General features: G+C 38.1%; 1 protein-coding gene across 1 annotated transcript in view; it reads right to left on the bottom strand.

The window, feature by feature from the left end:
- Positions 1-18,061, bottom strand: part of ATP10B (ATPase phospholipid transporting 10B (putative)) — a 49,964-nt gene that overhangs the window by 20,915 nt on the left and 10,988 nt on the right. The window contains exons 3-8 of the mRNA XM_074915708.1: positions 14,687-14,772; positions 11,884-11,990; positions 8,108-8,239; positions 5,546-5,673; positions 4,153-4,405; positions 3,014-3,249 (exon numbers count right to left, since the gene is read on the bottom strand). Coding sequence (XP_074771809.1) covers positions 3,014-3,249; positions 4,153-4,405; positions 5,546-5,673; positions 8,108-8,239; positions 11,884-11,990; positions 14,687-14,772 — 942 coding nt within the window. The remainder of the gene's footprint in view (positions 1-3,013; positions 3,250-4,152; positions 4,406-5,545; positions 5,674-8,107; positions 8,240-11,883; positions 11,991-14,686; positions 14,773-18,061) is intronic.

Here is an 18,061-nt window from a genome sequence, read left to right as displayed (position 1 = left end):
CCAGTACAAGAGACACATGGTCATACTGGAGTCCAATGAAGGGCCACAAATATGATTAAGGTACTCATATGAGTACCTCATACTCTCATATGAGGAAAGGTTGAGAGAGCCACAACTGTTTAGCTCAGAGAAGAGAAGGCTGAAGGAGTATCTTATTAATGTATATAAATACCTGAAGGGAGGTGCAAAAAGGACAGAGCCAGGCTTTTTCAGTGGTGCCCAGTGATGGGACAAGAGGCAACTGGCACGAAACAGAAAGTTCCATCCAAACATCAGGAAACACTTTTTTACTGTGAAGGTGACAGAGCACTGGCACAGGTTGCCCAGAGAGGCTATGCAGCCTCTATCCTTGAAGATATTAAAAAGCCATCTGGACACAATCCTGGGCAACTGGCTGTCCCTTCCTCTCTCAACCATTCTGTGATTCTGTGATACCTGTCACCTTCCAGATCTCTCATAAATATTTATGGAATGAATAAATCACTCATTACATTTGTCTTTCTCAGATACCCTAGGAGATCTCTGAAGTAAAGACTACACTGTTCTTTCTTTTCCATTCCACATAAAAACTAAGACCTACACACACATTTCACATTTTTATGTTATCAATATAAACACTATACGCTTGGCAGCAATTCTCAACTGAAAGCTTTTGGAATAGCTTGAATTTGTGTTCAAACAGATCTGTTCTGCTCAGTCTCTAATTTTCCAAGTGTAACTATTATTAGGTAGATCTCTATCTCTTTGTATTTATGTTTAGTAAGAGTAGCAAAATAAGCTAGGAATTTGCTTTTCAATTATCTAAGACCTGGTCAAGCTCCTTCCCACTGAATAGACTTTGACATTGAATTTTTGGAAGCTGTAACTGGACATAGGATTCATCATTTCTAATGAACTGCATAAATTGTATGTAAGGAGGCTCCACAAACTGCCATGGACCATGAAGACTACAGACAAAAGTATTGGCAGGAGCAAAACCAGAGGGTAAGCCCTAGGAGTTAGGCTCTGCATTATACCTGTGCTACTTTTACTCCAGAAAAGACAAGCAATGTTATTTAGTTATTCTTCTAGGATCTGCAGGCTCCAGTTTAATTAACTTTATCAAAAGCCATGAAAAAACCCCATCATCCTCATCTCTATCTCAGAGACACACTGAAATGAACATGTTAATTGAGAAGAGCTTCTCGGATTTCAGCCAAAACATCAAAACTTGTCAAGCAGTGAACACTCTCACAAACAGGCAGGCTGAAATACATTTTGTAGCTGCAGACCTTCCTAATTGCAGAACTGCTCAGAATACTGAGACAAAGTTCAAACATGCTGATTTGCAGGCAGAATCAATTACCACTGTACAAATGCGCTTAAAATACCATATGCAACCTGCTTATCACCGATTCATGTAAGGCTGATTGAGAGTAAGTAAATTTTGTGATCACTGCATAGATAATTTTCCTTTAAAAACTGTTCACATATAAATTAGACATTTGTAAATTATTATCTTTTGTTTGTCACAGTTACTTTCAAATCAAACTCTGTCCATTTTGTAGGATACTATTATGTTAACAACTCTTGCTTTAAAATGCTTTTCTTGGCAACAGTTCTGACATGCAGGTGCTCATAGCAGATGCTGTTCTAACCCTTACACAAAATTCACTGTCTTAGCACTGCAAAGTTCTTCAGTTTTACTGTTACCTGTAGCTACTAGTTTTCACGAATAGCTTTCATGCAGCTGGCACATCAACCCTTGGAAACTTGACATTTATTAAGAAAAAAGCCAACAACAACAAATTGTACAATGCCAGTTATGGGCCTTTGGACTTTATGTTGTTTATTATGTTAAGCAGTTTTGGGTTTTTTTTCTCTTGCATTTTGTTGATCTGAAGAAGCCAAGTCTCACAATTTCATAGTGAGGATTGTGTTTGACAATCACTGACTACCACTGAATTCTTCAGTGCTTTAATTTTAGCAGAGCTATTCATCCAGAAGGGCTCTGCAACCCTTAAATTAATCAGGTTAAATAGCAGTCCTTGTGTCTTCACTCACACATTGTTCAAAGATGTATTTTTCTTAAGAAATGTTGACTACTGAGACACATTCAGGCCCATAATACTGTCTGTATAACTAGAGTACTCAAGATGCTCCAGATTTGTAGAAAAATACAAATGCATCTGACAAGGTGATATAAGTTCCACAGGTCAGGAACCACAGAGATACAGAAAATTTTATTATGCCCATTTTTTTAATAGAGAATTGTCTTGGCTGGTAAAGAAAGATACTATGACATAGCATTTGAAGGATATCAACATACAGGACAGCCTCTGGGCAATATGCAAGTGTCTCAATTTTTACTGTATCTTCATATTTGTCATAGAGGTTAAATGATTTGCAGCCTGGGCATATTGCATGCACAGCACAGGGGTGGCTAAACTTTGTTTAACACAGTCAGCATGTTTCAGTGATAGTAGCAGAAGTAGTTTGTGGTTTTCTGACTTCAGACTTCAAACCCATACTGTCTTTCCAGCCATCATCTCCCAGGAGAACCTGTACCTGCTGTTTCTGCAAAGCCAGACTCACGTTCCCTGTGTAAGCTTCTCTTACACTGCCTCAGCCCAGAATCCCCATCTCGTTTTCCCTGGCATTTTAGCATACCAGAACAGTACAAAAAGCTCATTCCTCTTGTGCTAAGTCTTGCTCTTATGAACCACAGCCTCAATCCTTGGACCTCAAATTCATGTCTCATCCTCCTGTCAAGCAACCATCACAAAAACTCACTGTTTTTGAGTGCCCTCATGCTTCTGCTGCAGTCTTTGATAAAAGGACCCAGATTCCCAAACCCTTACCTAACTCCCTGCTGACTCTAGTCTGCACACTCCAAGTGAGGACCCCAATGTCTCCCCTTTCCCTCTTTTAGGTCCACCAGGGCTTGGACTCCTGTCCACCTGCTGGATTCCCATCACAAAATGCAACAGAAAGAAGATCTTAAAATGTGTTAGCTCAGTCTGTTTGTACTCACAATGGTACTGCTGAATGCCACTTGAGACTGGTTGCTGTCACGACGACCAAGTGACCTGTTCCTTGTATGCCCCTGAAAATGAGCCCTAGCACTCTGGCATCTCCCTAAAGGTTTCGTGGTCGTCTGTTTGTAAGTGGCTTGTCTCTCAATATTCATGGGAGGAAGAGTGAAGTGTTGAAATTTTGCAAAGTCCTCATCGTCTAAGTCCAAGTCCTTGTGGTTCTCCAGGCGCCTGGCTGTAAAGAGAGAAATTGAAACCTTACCTCTTACTCTCTGTTTTGCATTGCTCAGGAGGAATTCCTTGGTTGGTTAAAAAAAAACCTGAAACAAACTAAACTAAAGCAAAAACATCTCAAAAGCCAGCACCAGAAAAACTTCACTATCCGCTTCAGTTTCTGGCAACTCCCACTTTCCAATGTTTATTGTTGCAAGAAAACGCATTTTCAAACCGTTCAGTCACTTCTATGGACTTCTGCTAATCCTTGGTCTCTTTAGCTGCATTTTGCAGTTGAGTGGAACAAGAGAGTTAAATATGGTAATTCACATATTTGCTAATGTTTTCAGTCACAGAGCACAAATGTCTTTTTGGCAGCTGCTTGCCAGCTTAATAAAATCCTTTGCACTATGTAGAGAGAGAAAGTATCATCCAAGAATGGGCCTGAGTCAAACCCGCAGATTCAGAGCACTGAATGCAAAGAGACTTTGGATATGGACTGCAGATAGCATCAACTCAAGAAAATGTGTAGCTGTACCTTTCATATCACACAGAATTCTATGGTAATTACTTTTGGACCCACTGAGTTTAATTACTAACTAATCTCAGTTTGTGAGTTTATAAAAAGTTGGCTGGCATTCATTTAGAAATGAAAGAGAAAATGATCTCTTTGCACTCTCGAGTGAGTATTGAATACAGGGCAAAGCCTGAGATGCCTGCAGAGGGAACCAGAAAACCTTTACCATCTGACTTCACACCTTCACTTTCATGAATCTCTGTTAAGAGGAGTCCCTCGCAAAACGGCAGCAAATCCACTCGTATCTACATTCAGTCAGAGGGTTCAGTAGGTTTAAATATTAATATTTAAATTAATAACATTTAGTTGCTCAGAGAGAAAAGCAAGTATAAAAAAAGTGACTCTTACCATTTTCCTGATGTGAATACTCAATTCCATCAACAGTACAGCGTCGGAATACCATTTTGTTTTCTGTTAGTGTCCCAGTTTTGTCTGAGAAGATATACTGGATTTGCCCAAGATCTTCAGTAATATTTAGGGCACGACACTGTATAGGCAAATCTGCTTCTTCATCATACAGGTCAATGTCATTGTGAATTAAGAAGACTTGGCCCAATTTGACTAACTCAATGGACACATAAAGCGAAATGGGGATTAAAACCTGAAAGAGAGTTTAAATTCTCAGTGAAGGGTGAGACAAGTCTTATTGCTTTCTGTCAGCAATGTCCTGGCACAGGTATATTAATAATTTTCAGACAAACTGCTCTTCCTACAGATATATTGTAGGATGGAATAAAAATAATAATAATTCAAGGGAGAAAAAATATCCTGCACATAACAGCAATGGATAAACAGGGACAGTAAGTGACAAATTTAAGACAAAATTCCTAGAATACAAGACACAAAGATGGGTCTTTCAGAGGATGCTCTTACAAAGAACATCCTCTGGACTGAGGAGCATACTTGCTCTCACCCTCCTGAAACTCTGAAAGGATGCACTAGCACAGGCTGACTCTTAATGTAAAAAAGTTTCACAAGTAATTGCTTTGCACACAAAACTTCCCACCCACTAGCTTCCCTGCCCTGAAATAATAATGAAATATCAAGTTGCACAAATATTCTGTTTCAGTAATGAAGAATAATCCCCCACAGAATCTCTGAGCAACTCTGAAAGTTATCTTCACATTTAATTCATATTAAAGAAATTCTGTCCACTTGAATCTCAGCAGTTACATCAAGAAATCTGAAAAGTAAATGTGATTATTTCCCCCATCCTATAAAATGTTCTCTCACAATTAGGCTTAATCAGACTCAGATATACAAGCATCCTACTTCTGATTTAGCTTCTTTCCTAAACCAGCTGAACCACACCTAGCTATTATTCCCTATTGGCAAAAATGACAATTTTTGCTTCACTTTTCCTGAGATATTAAGTGGTGTTCTTATTTTGGAATTCTGGACATAGGCAGAAAAAAAAAAATAAGCTGACATTTGGATGTAAATATCCTCTTTATTGCATACACTAGATATTCTGGAGTTATTTAAAGATATAATACACGTCCTTCCTATCTATATCCTTGTGGGATTTCAACAGCAAGAAAGAAAAATCTGCAGAGTGAAAAAAAAAAAAAAGATACACTATTTCACACTTGGATGACTTGAAACACTCCTAGCAATATTTTCAAACAAGGTTAAGAAGGTACTGCACAGCTATTAGTTGATATTAATTGTTCATTAGTGATTATACTCAGTTTTGAATAGCTTCTTCCTTGGAGGCAACAGAGAGGTTTTAGTCTTTTACCTGCAACAGGATTATCATTGTCAAGAACATGTAGAAACCAGCAAGAACTGGAGACAGAAAATTGCCATTTTCATCTGGGACATCGTAGGGTGGATACTCTGAGAAGTTTCCTGTCCAAATGCCATGCCCTGTAGGAATGATATACAATACTGAAATACCCTGAGCAATAAGTGATTTGTGATTGACAAAGCTTCTGAAATTTGCAGATATAAACTGCCATGATATTTAAAAAGAAAGACCGTTTCAAAAGCAACAGGCCCTGAGCAATGCTGTACATCTATTGGAGAATGCAAAGTATAATCAGAGCTCTGTAGCACACGCATATAATTGATATGTTAGTAAGAAATGGGCAGTCGTGGATATTTTTATTCACCTCTCCTTCAGCAGGTGACCCCCAGCACACTTAGCTCTACACAGATCTTCCATCATTCTATGTCTTGCTGCTGGAGGTCTCCATCTCTACTATCTTTCTTTAAAAGTCCTCACCACTGAAGGCTCCCATTCCTGTTTCTGAAATCTTTCTTCTCCTTCCTGACCATTCTTGATTTCAAGCTGTCTTTGTTAGAGTTCACAAGACCACTATAATTCAGTCTGTGCAGCTCATTTTTACATTCCCTTCAATGAAGGCATACCCCAAAACGGCTTCTTCCCCTGTGTCTTAAATATCAGCAGATATCATTGCACTACTACAACAAAGCCTCCACTTCAGCACTTAACATCCCATCATGATTATTTGCCACCTTTCATACTGCCATTACTGAAATAAACCACTCAAGGATGTTACTAAATTTACAGCATCAGAAACTTCACACAGAGCTAGGACAACTCAGTTTCCCTCACTGCATCATCGCTCCAGATGCTAAAACCCTTTATTAGTCTGCTTTGTGTATCCAGCTCTGATAAAACTTCTGTTAGCACCACATAAGCAAGCAGTCGTTTTGCAGCATCTGACTACTAAAATGCTGCCAAAGGAATTAAAATGATTTCATCAATACTTTCTGGCTGCTAGAGACTAGTCACATCTGAGCAAGGACAACTATAGTCTACAAGACACTTCTTAGCCTGATTTTTCACTGTGTGCAAGAAAAATCCTGATAATCAATCCACCATCTTCCTAGAACCCTACACTCTACACTCAGACAAGGTTGCAAAGTAAGAACTCGTGGTAGAGCTATGGGACATTTTGAATAGATGAAATGGACTTGTTACTAATGGACTTGTTACTATTTCACTTAGACTATGAACATTTTATATATATATATATATATATATATATATTTTCTTTTTAAAATCTGAGTAGATAAGTTGTTTTTTAAATGCTGATTTTTTTTTCCATCAGAGACCATTTTAAATCTTAAATTAAAGGACTTTATTACTCAAGGGCCCCTACACACGAGACAAGGACAAGTCTCTAAATCTATATGACAGCAGCCAGAGAACAATGAAAATAAAGTCTCTCCCTCACACAGAGCTCAACTGTCAAACTGAAATCCCATTTCTGTGCCAAAAAAGCCACTTGAAGCAATAAAATTTAAAAAGTGATTAAGTCAGTTCAATTCATCTTTTTTGGATGGCCCTTACTCTAATGGCAGTAGGCTGATGACTGACTGGTGTGTCACATCACATGCCTCTGGCGCAGATTCATGAAAACCAGGGCCACATGATTTGACTTTGTCACTACGAACTAACCCAGAGCAGTGGGACTAAGCAAGTTATCATGGAGATGGAGTTGATTAAAAAAGAAAAGGGCTTTGAACGCAAAGTGCTCATGGCAGCCTCTGTTATCGCTTTAAAATAGTGACCCACTCACAGTGGATTTAAAATTTGGCCCTTTCCTTGGGACTATGAGATCCTATTAATGCTGACCTGCCTGGGACAGATTGCAATCAGAGCTGAAAGGCAAGCAGGTGCTTATGTGCAGTGAAGATTAGCAATCTAGTAAACTCTAGTCAGCTAACCACAGTTACTACATTCAAGTGTGCTTACCGACAAGGACCTCAGAAAAATGCAGTCTATTCCTACCTAAACAATTAATCCAACTCACAGCCTGCTGTAAAGGTGCTTTTGAGAAGGAAGGTAGCTGTGAATTCTGTAAATTGGCTGAATTAGTCATGTGCAGCTCATGGGTTGTAAACTGGGTAACTAGCTAATATCACTCCTGAATGCATTAGAGGAAGATGTTAATAAATGAAGGTGAGGTAGATAATTTTACTTCTGTTGTTACACACCAGGAACAAACATCCACTCAGGAAGCAGATGTCAGTTGGCAGCTACCAATTCCTATAATGCATTAGTACAATGGCTTTCGCTTGCTTGCTTGACACATATTTTACCACAGTGGAGATGGTCTTACCTGAAATATTTATAACCACGGATGAGTTTCTTCCATCTGAATTGCTCAGATTTGCCATTTTAACTTGTCTATTTGAAAGACCAAGGAGCCTAAAGACCCCAAGAGCATTCAGCTCTAGATCTGATCTCATTCATGTCTAGAAGATCAATTTTAACCACCATTTAGAAAAAAAAGCAATGAAACAGAAGATCTTTGTCAGTGCTTCATACCTACAGCTCCAACAAGACACATCATGAACAGAAGTCCCACACATAAGAAAATATCCATATTCATCCGTCGCTCTATCTTGCTGCGCTTGTAACGAGGACCATTGTTATTTAGCATGGCCTTAGTTTCATGACCTTCAAAACACAAATGAATATCATCATGTTTATGTAATACTTTGTAGTTTGTTTTGGGATTTTTTTAAAGTATTTCTCTTGCAAAATGAGAGCAGGATGCTCATGACTAATGTTAATTTGACTCTAGTTTCATTCAGTAATTTTATTGCCCATCTTCTCATTTGCCTGAATAGCAGAATATATCAGAGATTAAATCTAAATCTTTACAGAAGACCTCCATTACATTACAGATTTCAGCTGTCATATATTTTGCTTTCCCAAAGACAGCAGTTTCAGTAGCATCACAAGGTTTATATAAATATTCAAAAGCTAAATCTCCTTCAAAATAAAAGGAAAAAGAACAATAATATTATATTTTTGTATTTTACAAACAACTTGATTAGGTGCTATACAAATTCCTGAAACTTACATTTGAACATTTTTCAATAGATATTTAAAAGCAACTAGACACATTTCATGTATTAAATAAAATCCAACATGTCAGATCTAGCAGTGAAAGACATAATGTTATTTAGTTTTTTGCTATGTGGTTGTAAAGTGCTAACAAAACAGTAGGACCAGAAATAAAAAACCCTCAAATCCTTAAAACTTACTGAATTAGAATTGAGCTGGTATATTTGTAATGGAAAAAGAAGAGTGCTGTAAGAAGCCAAGAAGCAGAAATTGCTTCTTCTATTCTATTAATATTATCTAAACTGTGGCTCCACAATTGGGATGTCCGGATATCATCTGTTGCTATATTAAATGCCATCTTTTGTGTTTATTTCTACAGTTCTTTTCCCTGAAAATAGAGAGCCTGTAGATTTGTATTCAGTTTTCATTTGTATGTGCATGATGTGTGTGAGAGGGACTGTTTTCTGAGCCACCTTTTGGCTTTCTCTAGGGAAGTGGTTTGAACCAAAAGCTGCAATTTGGGTGCGATGCAATCATGATGCTGGATTCATTCCAGGTTTACATCAAAAGTTATTAATTGAGGCAGAGAGTGAGAGAGAAAATTACTCTCCAAGCCTTATGTTTAGGACATTCGCCCAAGAGCTGGGACTCTTGGCTTCCTGTTCCAATGAATAAGTAATTATTTACACAACCTGGAGTGATGTCAGTGGGACCAGATTATACTACCAATGCTCCTTCCTTTCCAACTGATGTCTATGTACATACCCACTTGTTCCACACAGTTGGGTATTCAGAGTACAACTTGTGAAACAGGAGATGTATGTTCACTCCCACACAGGCAGAACTGAGAACAAAACCCAAGTCTTCCCTTTGGTGAACAAATGCTGTAACCACCAAGCTACACAGAAGAGGAACGTACTGCTGCCTGCACTTCTGTTCCTCCAGCAGCTGTGTGAATCTTGTTCCTCACTTTATGTCAGGCTTAATGGAATTTTTTTTGCTGAAAACAAAACAAAATCCTCTAATCCTTTCCAGAAAACCCTCAGCGAAATGATGGATTTATTTCAGGAAGAAAATGGGAAGAGATTTCTTTCAAAGTATCAGTTCTATCATTCCCTTCCCGTTCAGCTGACCAACAGGAAAAGGACATATCTGTTATACAGATATCACCTTGCAAGAAATAGAATATCAGAAATAAGAGGAACAAACTACTTTTTCCTCCTCTAACCCTCATAGTTTCATATGCTGTGCAACACAGCACCTCACCTACCACCCAACTAGTACCTTGTCTCTCTGAATGCTGATGAGCTTATCTAAAATTTCATTCTGGTACTTCATTATTTGAAAAGCATAAAATTCTTGCTGCTGTCCCTATCACAATGAGAAATCTACATTGGTTGTCCCTCTGTAATGAGGTTTTTGTGCATTAGTGCTGTATCTTTGTGTAGGACCATTGGGTAGCCATGAAAAGTGTAACCATATTTGGGTCAGATGAGAACTGCACAGGCTAAACAATCACATTAAGTGATGACTGCACTCTTCACAAAGGCTTCCATTAGAAAGTAAGTTTGAAGAGTAATAGAGTTATAAAAATGGAGAATGTACTATCCTATTATATGACAGATCTTGATTGTTCAGAAAAGGTCACAGACCATGATTAAAAGCCAGAGCATAATCAATGTCAAAGAACCCTAGAAATTAAGCTGGTGCTGGTACTGGCTCAAGTGAGTCTAATTTTAGAAGAAAAAGAATAAACTTCTATACTGACATTAACAATAAGATGTCAGTTGGAAACTGAAGACTTACTCAGATCTGTATCTTGAGAATGAGTTTAAAACTCCAACTTTTTCTACTAGCAGTTTAAGCAACATTAACAGAGGTCCACATTAGAATCTGTGCTGGTGGTTAAAGGAACATGCTGGGATATCTTCACTAAAGAGAAGAAAAATAAGAATCCTAACAGGAGAAGGGAAGACAAGTTACTCCAGTTATATAGGAAATGATCTCTACAAAGATTTTTATATAGTAGTTACTGTCAAAAAATGAGTGATGAGTTTGTCTCTAGATCTTCTTCTCATCTCCTTCTCCGTCTGGCAGGCACTGTCCTTACATGTGGTATTCAAAGAGACAGGCAATGAAAATCCCACATGGTGAAGGCTACTTTGGAAACAGGAGAGCTATAGTCATTTGGAGTCCCCTTCTGCAATAGTGAAATAAAAGGTCAGTTGCCAGATAGAATAGTCTGGATTGTGGAGATCAGTCTAAGGTCAATGACTCTTGAAAAGATGGTGACTTCTATTTTCTCTTAGGTGGCTCAGCCTTGAACCCCTTTCTGCTAATATATAATATTATATATAATATATACCTGACATAAAATGGGTGATATGATTCCACTGGAAAAATAAAAATAACCAATAATGGGATTAATTGTTTAATAGTTGTGTTTAAATTGACTTTTATTTAATCTATAAATAAAGAGGGCAACTGATATACTCTGTCTGAAGCAGAAGAGGGCACAGCTGGCAAAGCCAGTGATAGATCATGCTCACTGATTAAAGCAGGGGTAACACTCCAAAGGTGAAAGATGCTGAGAAAAAGATGAACTGACCTACTGCTGAACCTGGCACTGCTGCATTTGATCTGGGCCCTGACACTGTCTTACTTGGTTAATGTCTCTACTGCATGAAATCCACGGCTGCATGGACACACTATGTCTATGTCAGCACAAACCTGTGCTGCTGCCGCCGCCTCTGTCACCTCCAGCTGCCGTTCTCGCTGCCTCCTGTGTGCTGGCCCTGGCACAGCTTGGCTTTTTGACGATTTTTTTTTTTTTCCAAGCAGATCTTCACCTGCATCAGTTTCTACCCTGAGGAGCCATGGAGACCTCCTTTAGGGCAGCCGTGTAGATTTTATGCCAGATAGAATTAGTATTATAATCAGAGCAGCAAAGCTGAGAGTTAAACTCACCTTAGCAGTTCTTCACTTGTCTGGATATTTTTGCAAGATATTGTGAAGACAGCAAGATATCTGACATACACAAAGATACTGTCACTTGTCAGATACCCAGTGCAGGACTTGCTGGCTTTGGAGATGGATGAGTAATACCTTTACTTTAAAAAGTTATGTCATTTTCCCATGCACTACCAGTTCTTAAAACAAAATGTCAAATTGTGATGTAATATTAGACTATATTTACTTAAGGATATTTACAGGGAAATTCTATGTTTACCTAGGTAGAAAGTACATCTTACCTGCATATATAACAATTCCTATTGCAGCCTCAGTATTTCTGATTGTACATCCACGAAGCAAGAGGCTTTCAATGTTAAAACCAATCCGCTCATGATTTGGCTGCTCCCTAAAAGAAAGAAAATCAAATAAAGCAATGCCTTTTTCTGTTCTAATATAGTATTATAGAAAATTCTTGTGTGCATGATTGTTTCAAGTTGAAATCAAGGAACTGTGAAGGCCCTGTTTTGCTTGTAATTCACTCAGCTTTAATAAAGACTCTAGGAAGAAGTTGCAGAGAAGTCCAGATATCTCTTTTAAAGATGTCTTACATGGTGTGTGCACCATGATGTCAATATGAAGCAAGTCTGGCTTTCATCTGGTACCTTATCTGGCAGATTCAGTATCTTATAAATGACGCCAGGATGTGGCTTTATTCAGATGAAATTATTTTAGAAAGCTGGGCAGGGTTTATCTGCTATTAGAGGTTCAGATTAAAATGTCTTCACGCACTAAGAGCCTCTGTCTCTCTTTCTCAGCCACCAAAGGGTTTCTCATCTTTGTGAACCTCAGCTTGCTTGAACAGTCTCTAGGCTGAGGCTTTGTTCCTCGCTCCCACATTGGATGGAGGACTTTTCATTCTGGCTGAAGATGTCCTGTCACACACCAGAGCTTTCTGCTAGCAGAACAGATTGATGAGAAATTAATGGAAATTGTCAGGTCAGTGCTCCATCAGGCAGGCAATGTGTTACTCACCTCTGAAAATGAAAGCACAAAACTACTTTTGCTCACATTTTTTATTAAACACTCTGGAAGGTTCCTTCTGACATCTTTACCAAAGCTGAGATTTTTCACTTCGGTCACTCCATCTGGTTTTGTCATGTAAATATCAGCATCAGAAAATATTTTTTTTCTAGAATCTTTTGCTACTTTCTATTCCATATTCGGCATTGCATTTACTAGTACACTGCAGCAGCACTTAAATGGAAGGCAAGGTTAGGTGCTACCTTAGGGCTAAGTACAGTCCTGTATCAAAGTGAAACTGCACATTATTACATGACATCAAACTAGGCAAGTTAAAAGTTTAGATGCCAACAACCTATAGCTGCTAGAATTGTAAAAAATGATCCAAGGAACCTGTTTTTCTGGGAATCTAGATTCAGCCTCGGTGAACACATTTACTAGAAGCCTTCTTGCATCCCCTTAAGTAGAATTTGCTATGGTCAGGCATGTCAGATAAATGTCACTAAGTTTGTTATAATCTTTAGCAGAGAGAGTACTTCTACCATTTTATAGCAAGGCAGTAGAGCCTAAATAATTTATTAAGGGTTCTTGGAGAAAAATGTAACCTGGTCCAAGCAATTTGTGTTTACAAAATAGCTCAAACAAAGACAGAAAGTCTTCTAACTGTTAGTAAGCAATTTTCACTAGTAAATTCTTTCATCCACCCCTGAAGCAGGGAGAAAAAAGCAGATAATTCCATATTCCACCATGCAGGTGAGATAATAGGAATTTTCCAAGAGATTTCTGTTACAGACTTTCAATAGAGAGTTGAAGATTTTGAAGACAGTCCTGGGTCCTAAGGGTGTGTATTTGTACGTGTTTTCTTGGGACATATCACCTACATTTCTATAATCTCAGTGCTTTTGTGCCATATTACAGCAGGCTAATTGGAAGGATTGCTTCAATTTAGATTATACCCAGTGGTCCTCAAAGCCATCAACCACAGCCAGCGATCAATACAAACTTGACCTCTTTCTCCCTTTTAAGATATCAGAATAGAGAGGAAACGACATTGCTATTAGAGACATCATTCTTACAGGGCATAAATTCTCAAAACCAGATTAAGCACAGTCAGTGCTAATGGGTGAGAACCCTCTGGTTTACTCCTGTCAGAGGATCTGGCCATTTGTAGCTACTCCAGGTGCAACACTCACTGCATTCTTGCAGAGACATTAACTCCTAGCTTAGATATTAGTAAATTTAACAAAGCCAGGGCATGGATAGGAATGCTAGCAGAGACATACAGTTAAATTGTTTGCATAACGTGGGGCATGCAGTTGGTATGGGGCAGTCGGTATTTCAGACAATTCTCTGGTGTGATGTGGGAGTCAGCAGGGACCAATGACTGCCCTGAAGAGCGTCCTGGGAAACAGCTGCCCTGTACTGGAGGGCAAGAGACTATTATGACATGAGCCATGCCATACAAGTTGGCCTTATAGCCAGGGAAGGCTCTTAAATCTGCTGAATTTTCTAGTACAGATTTCCCTGTTAGACCTCTGCCAGAATTATTTATTGAAGAAAGAACAGAAGGAACACAGGATATGGCTTTTTCCTCACATACACAGGTTTACACCTTCCTTGCATACACAGGTTTACATCTTCTTGCTTGCTTGCTTTTTCTAGCTGTAAGAAGAAAATCTGACTTGTTTGTTAGATCCTGGATAGCTTTTCCCAATGGCCATAAAGATGAAGAAACTAGAGGCATGCAGCTGAGTATCTTTAACATTAGGAAGGATTTAGATTTAAAATCTAGCCTAGACTAACCAGGTCAAACCTAAATGAGCTTGTGTCTGAATTCTGAAAAGAGCTGAAGCCTTGTGAGAACAGTTTCTATGAAACAACTGCAAATTCAATGTCAAGCCTTGGTTCTGTCTTGCCTTGAAACACAGATTCCAGTCTATATTTCATATTGACTTCTGAATCCAGGAATAGATAATAGTGACATCCATCAATTTCTGCAGAATAGGTTCTTTCCATCCAGTTCCTCTGAGAGAAATACTAATGTTCAGATACAAAATGCATTTATAGATAACAAATACTTACATGTACCCTTTGAATTTATTGAGATCATTATTAGGCATTTCACAGATGATGGTGTTTTGGAAAAATTCGGGTTCAAACAAGGTATTCTGCAAGAGGAAACATACTGAGAATGAGTGTCAAATCCAATGAGTAGTTGAAATGTTATACACTAAGAGCAGCTAAATATAGTCCACCAGGATAGTTGGGGGCTGGAGCACTTGCCCTACAAGGAAAGGCAAAGGGAATTAAGCTCATTCAGGCTGAAGCAAAGCTTCAGAGGGGCTAAGTAAAGATTTGAGATTTTCCTCTCTTGGATTAACAACTAGTTAAATTAAATGAAGAAAATGCTGTGTATTGGACAAGGCATCACAGATGCCAATTAGTGAAAACATCTGTCTTCATTTAAAGTGAATCTAACAAATAGATCAAATTATTTATGAAAGAAAACCAGCCTTCAACCAAAAGCAAGCTCAAATGAAAATAATTTCAGGATTTATTAGGATTTTAAAATATGTTAGAAGAGTTAGGTTAGTGGCCAGGATGGTATAATCATAAGAGCCCACACATTTGAATAAACATTCAAATAAGACTAAAAGCAAGACTAATAGCAAAAAAACCCCAAAGCCCACCCCTCAAATGAACAAAGAAACAAACAAACCAAACTAAAGGAGGGAAAGCAGTAGAATCAGTCCAAGCTTCTGGGAGAGACAAAAAAAGACAGAGATTTCCAGGATAAGTGCTCACTCAAAAAGCGCTTGGAGCTGAACTGAGACACACAATTTTGCTTGATTTCCCCTGTGTTCAGGGAAACAGGCCTGGGTGTTGGACTGCGTGAAGCAGTTCGGAAAGTACACAGCATGAGAGTACTTGACTGCCATAAGTGGTGTTTTTTTCTTAACTGAAAAAAATACATAAAACTTTGATGTTAGATTCAGAAAATGTAATAAAAATAGGATGTGAGGAATGTGAAAGAGAATCATTATTGCTGCGCTATAAAATATTTAAAAGAACTGAAACTCACTTTAATCCAAACTCCTCCCATTAGAAAAACTGGAAATCAAGTCTGCTGCTGGGCTTCCCTACCTTTTTCTACAGCAAGAGAGACTTCCAGAGATTAGACTCCTTCAGAAACTGCAAATCCTGGGAATCCTTCACTGGAATTCACAAAAACTTTGCCAGAGTGCAAGAGGACTTCCTTACACTGCCAGTCCTGGAGTCACAATTTTTTCTTCGCTGTGCTTTAATTTTTACATTATTTTCTCTCTCCTGTTCTTTTTTTTTCCTGAGCAATACATATATTCTTTTCTTAGGAAATATATATAAAATATTTAAGTACAACCAAGTAGAGAATCTGATCTAAAAAAAAAAGGTTGGAGGAGATATAGAAGCTTGATGAATATAAAGGTATTTTGTTATACCTTCTGACCCATGTGGCTGAATATTTTTAGAATTTCTTTTAAGAGATATTGTTCATCTCTGCTGAATCTTGTTCAACTCGGTGAACTCAACAGGGAAATCAGCACATATTTGGTTGTGCTAGAAATATAATATTTGTACAACAGGAAAGCAGGAAGATGCAAAAGGCACCTGGAGGGCTCATTACTAATGAAGAAAACGTATAGGCTTCTAGCTAGAAAGTGATAGAGAAGGATGATTGTTCTCTCAAAATTTTTTGTTTTGATGACAAGAATTTTACATTTGAAAATTCAAGTTAGAAAATGGCATGAGGAAGAAAATAATAATCCTTCCTCTCAGCCTTTTACAGGAATTCAATATTCCAAAGCATATCCTAAACCAAAGAACTAACCACAGTTCATACGTACTTCCTCCCTCCTTAAAGAGTCACACTTTATAGACATAATTAAATCTGAGTAAGTTTTACGTAGCACATAAATCACATGACTAAACAAACCTCAAAGAACAAGGAAGGACTTGGCACACTAAAACTGCACATATAATATTTAGTGCACTGTTGTTTTTTTTTTTTTTTTTTATCCAACGTACTGTTTACACCAATACGTTAAAGAAACAGGGTAATATAGTTGAATATTAAACCCTGAACTTCCTGAGCACTGGCTATCACCATGGTCAGAACTGCATTCCACTCTGCCAATGTAACAAGATTTTGTAAGTATAAACACTTCTGGGCATACAGTTTATCTAAATAACTCAAAATCTAAATAAAAAAAACCCCCATGAATAGTCAGTCTGAAGCATAACTTGGCATGCAGGGATTTTCTGATTTAGAGAAAGACTTCCTCATATTATAAATGACGGAGGCAAAATTTGCCTTTTGTATGAAAGTTGAGGACTCTGTTTTCCTCTAAAAGCAAAATTACAAAACCTAATGTGTAAACTACGTGACACAAACGCAGCATTTTAATTTTTCTATTTAAGTAGATAGTTTATTGTTTTTTTTGCTAAATCTCTAAATCTTAAAAATTTTCATTTTTTCAGGAAAAATACCTCTCCCTAATCATCGTTGGAAAGAACTGGAAAATGTATACTTTACCTGAGAAAACCCTTAATTGTGCAAGTAATACTGTAGTACAGTACCTGACCACAACTTGTCATGGAAATGGTGTACTTTAATAAAACTGGTTGCTCACTGGAAGCTGTGTCCCACCCACCAATAGATCTTCCTAATGGCACTATTACTAACAGCTAAATAAATGGACAAAATTCCTAGAATTGCCTACAATGTTTTTGGATTTTCTGTCTACTGGAGTGATTCCAATAAAACAAAATACTTCTCTTTTACATGGTACAACTCCTTAAATTTGTTCTGTGTTATTTGAAAACCTGAAAAGATATGTAACAAGTACAACTCTCCCTAAGTCATATTTTCTTTACTTCAGGTTTATCAAACATGAGTCAAGAGAAAATACCAGTAAAGTGTTTGTAAAAAGGAAATGATAATGACCTATGGAAAAAAATACGGCGATTCTAAGCACTCAAACTGAATCTCTGCTAACAATCAAACTGATGTCAAACATATCGCTTTTATTTAATATACCTTGACTTCCTTTTCAATTGCTTATTTTATCCTATAAAAGGTTCCATTATTTCATCACAACCTAGTGTGCCTCAGAGCAGTTCCTAGTTGAACTGCCATACACCTGCCTGCCTAGCGAATGAGCAATGGTACATGAGCTGTAACAGAGAAGCAAAATCCATAAGGAAGCCCATGGCCGCTTTGGAAGGGGGGCCATGACCTCTCTTCCCATTTCCATGCAGAAATAATTCATTCGGTAGTAGTGGCTGTGCTGTGGGACGTGCTCTGTGCTGTGACAACCTGGAGGGTACAGATGGCTGACACATAGGAAGGACTTGCTGCTATCCCAAATGATGGTACTCAAGTGTTGCTGCTTAAGCATCTGCTGATGCAGTTTTCTG

Source organism: Athene noctua, chromosome 12 (assembly GCF_965140245.1).
Source record: "Athene noctua chromosome 12, bAthNoc1.hap1.1, whole genome shotgun sequence".
Classification (NCBI taxonomy): Eukaryota; Metazoa; Chordata; class Aves; order Strigiformes; family Strigidae; genus Athene; species Athene noctua.
This window is presented reverse-complemented; position numbering and strand designations above follow the sequence as displayed.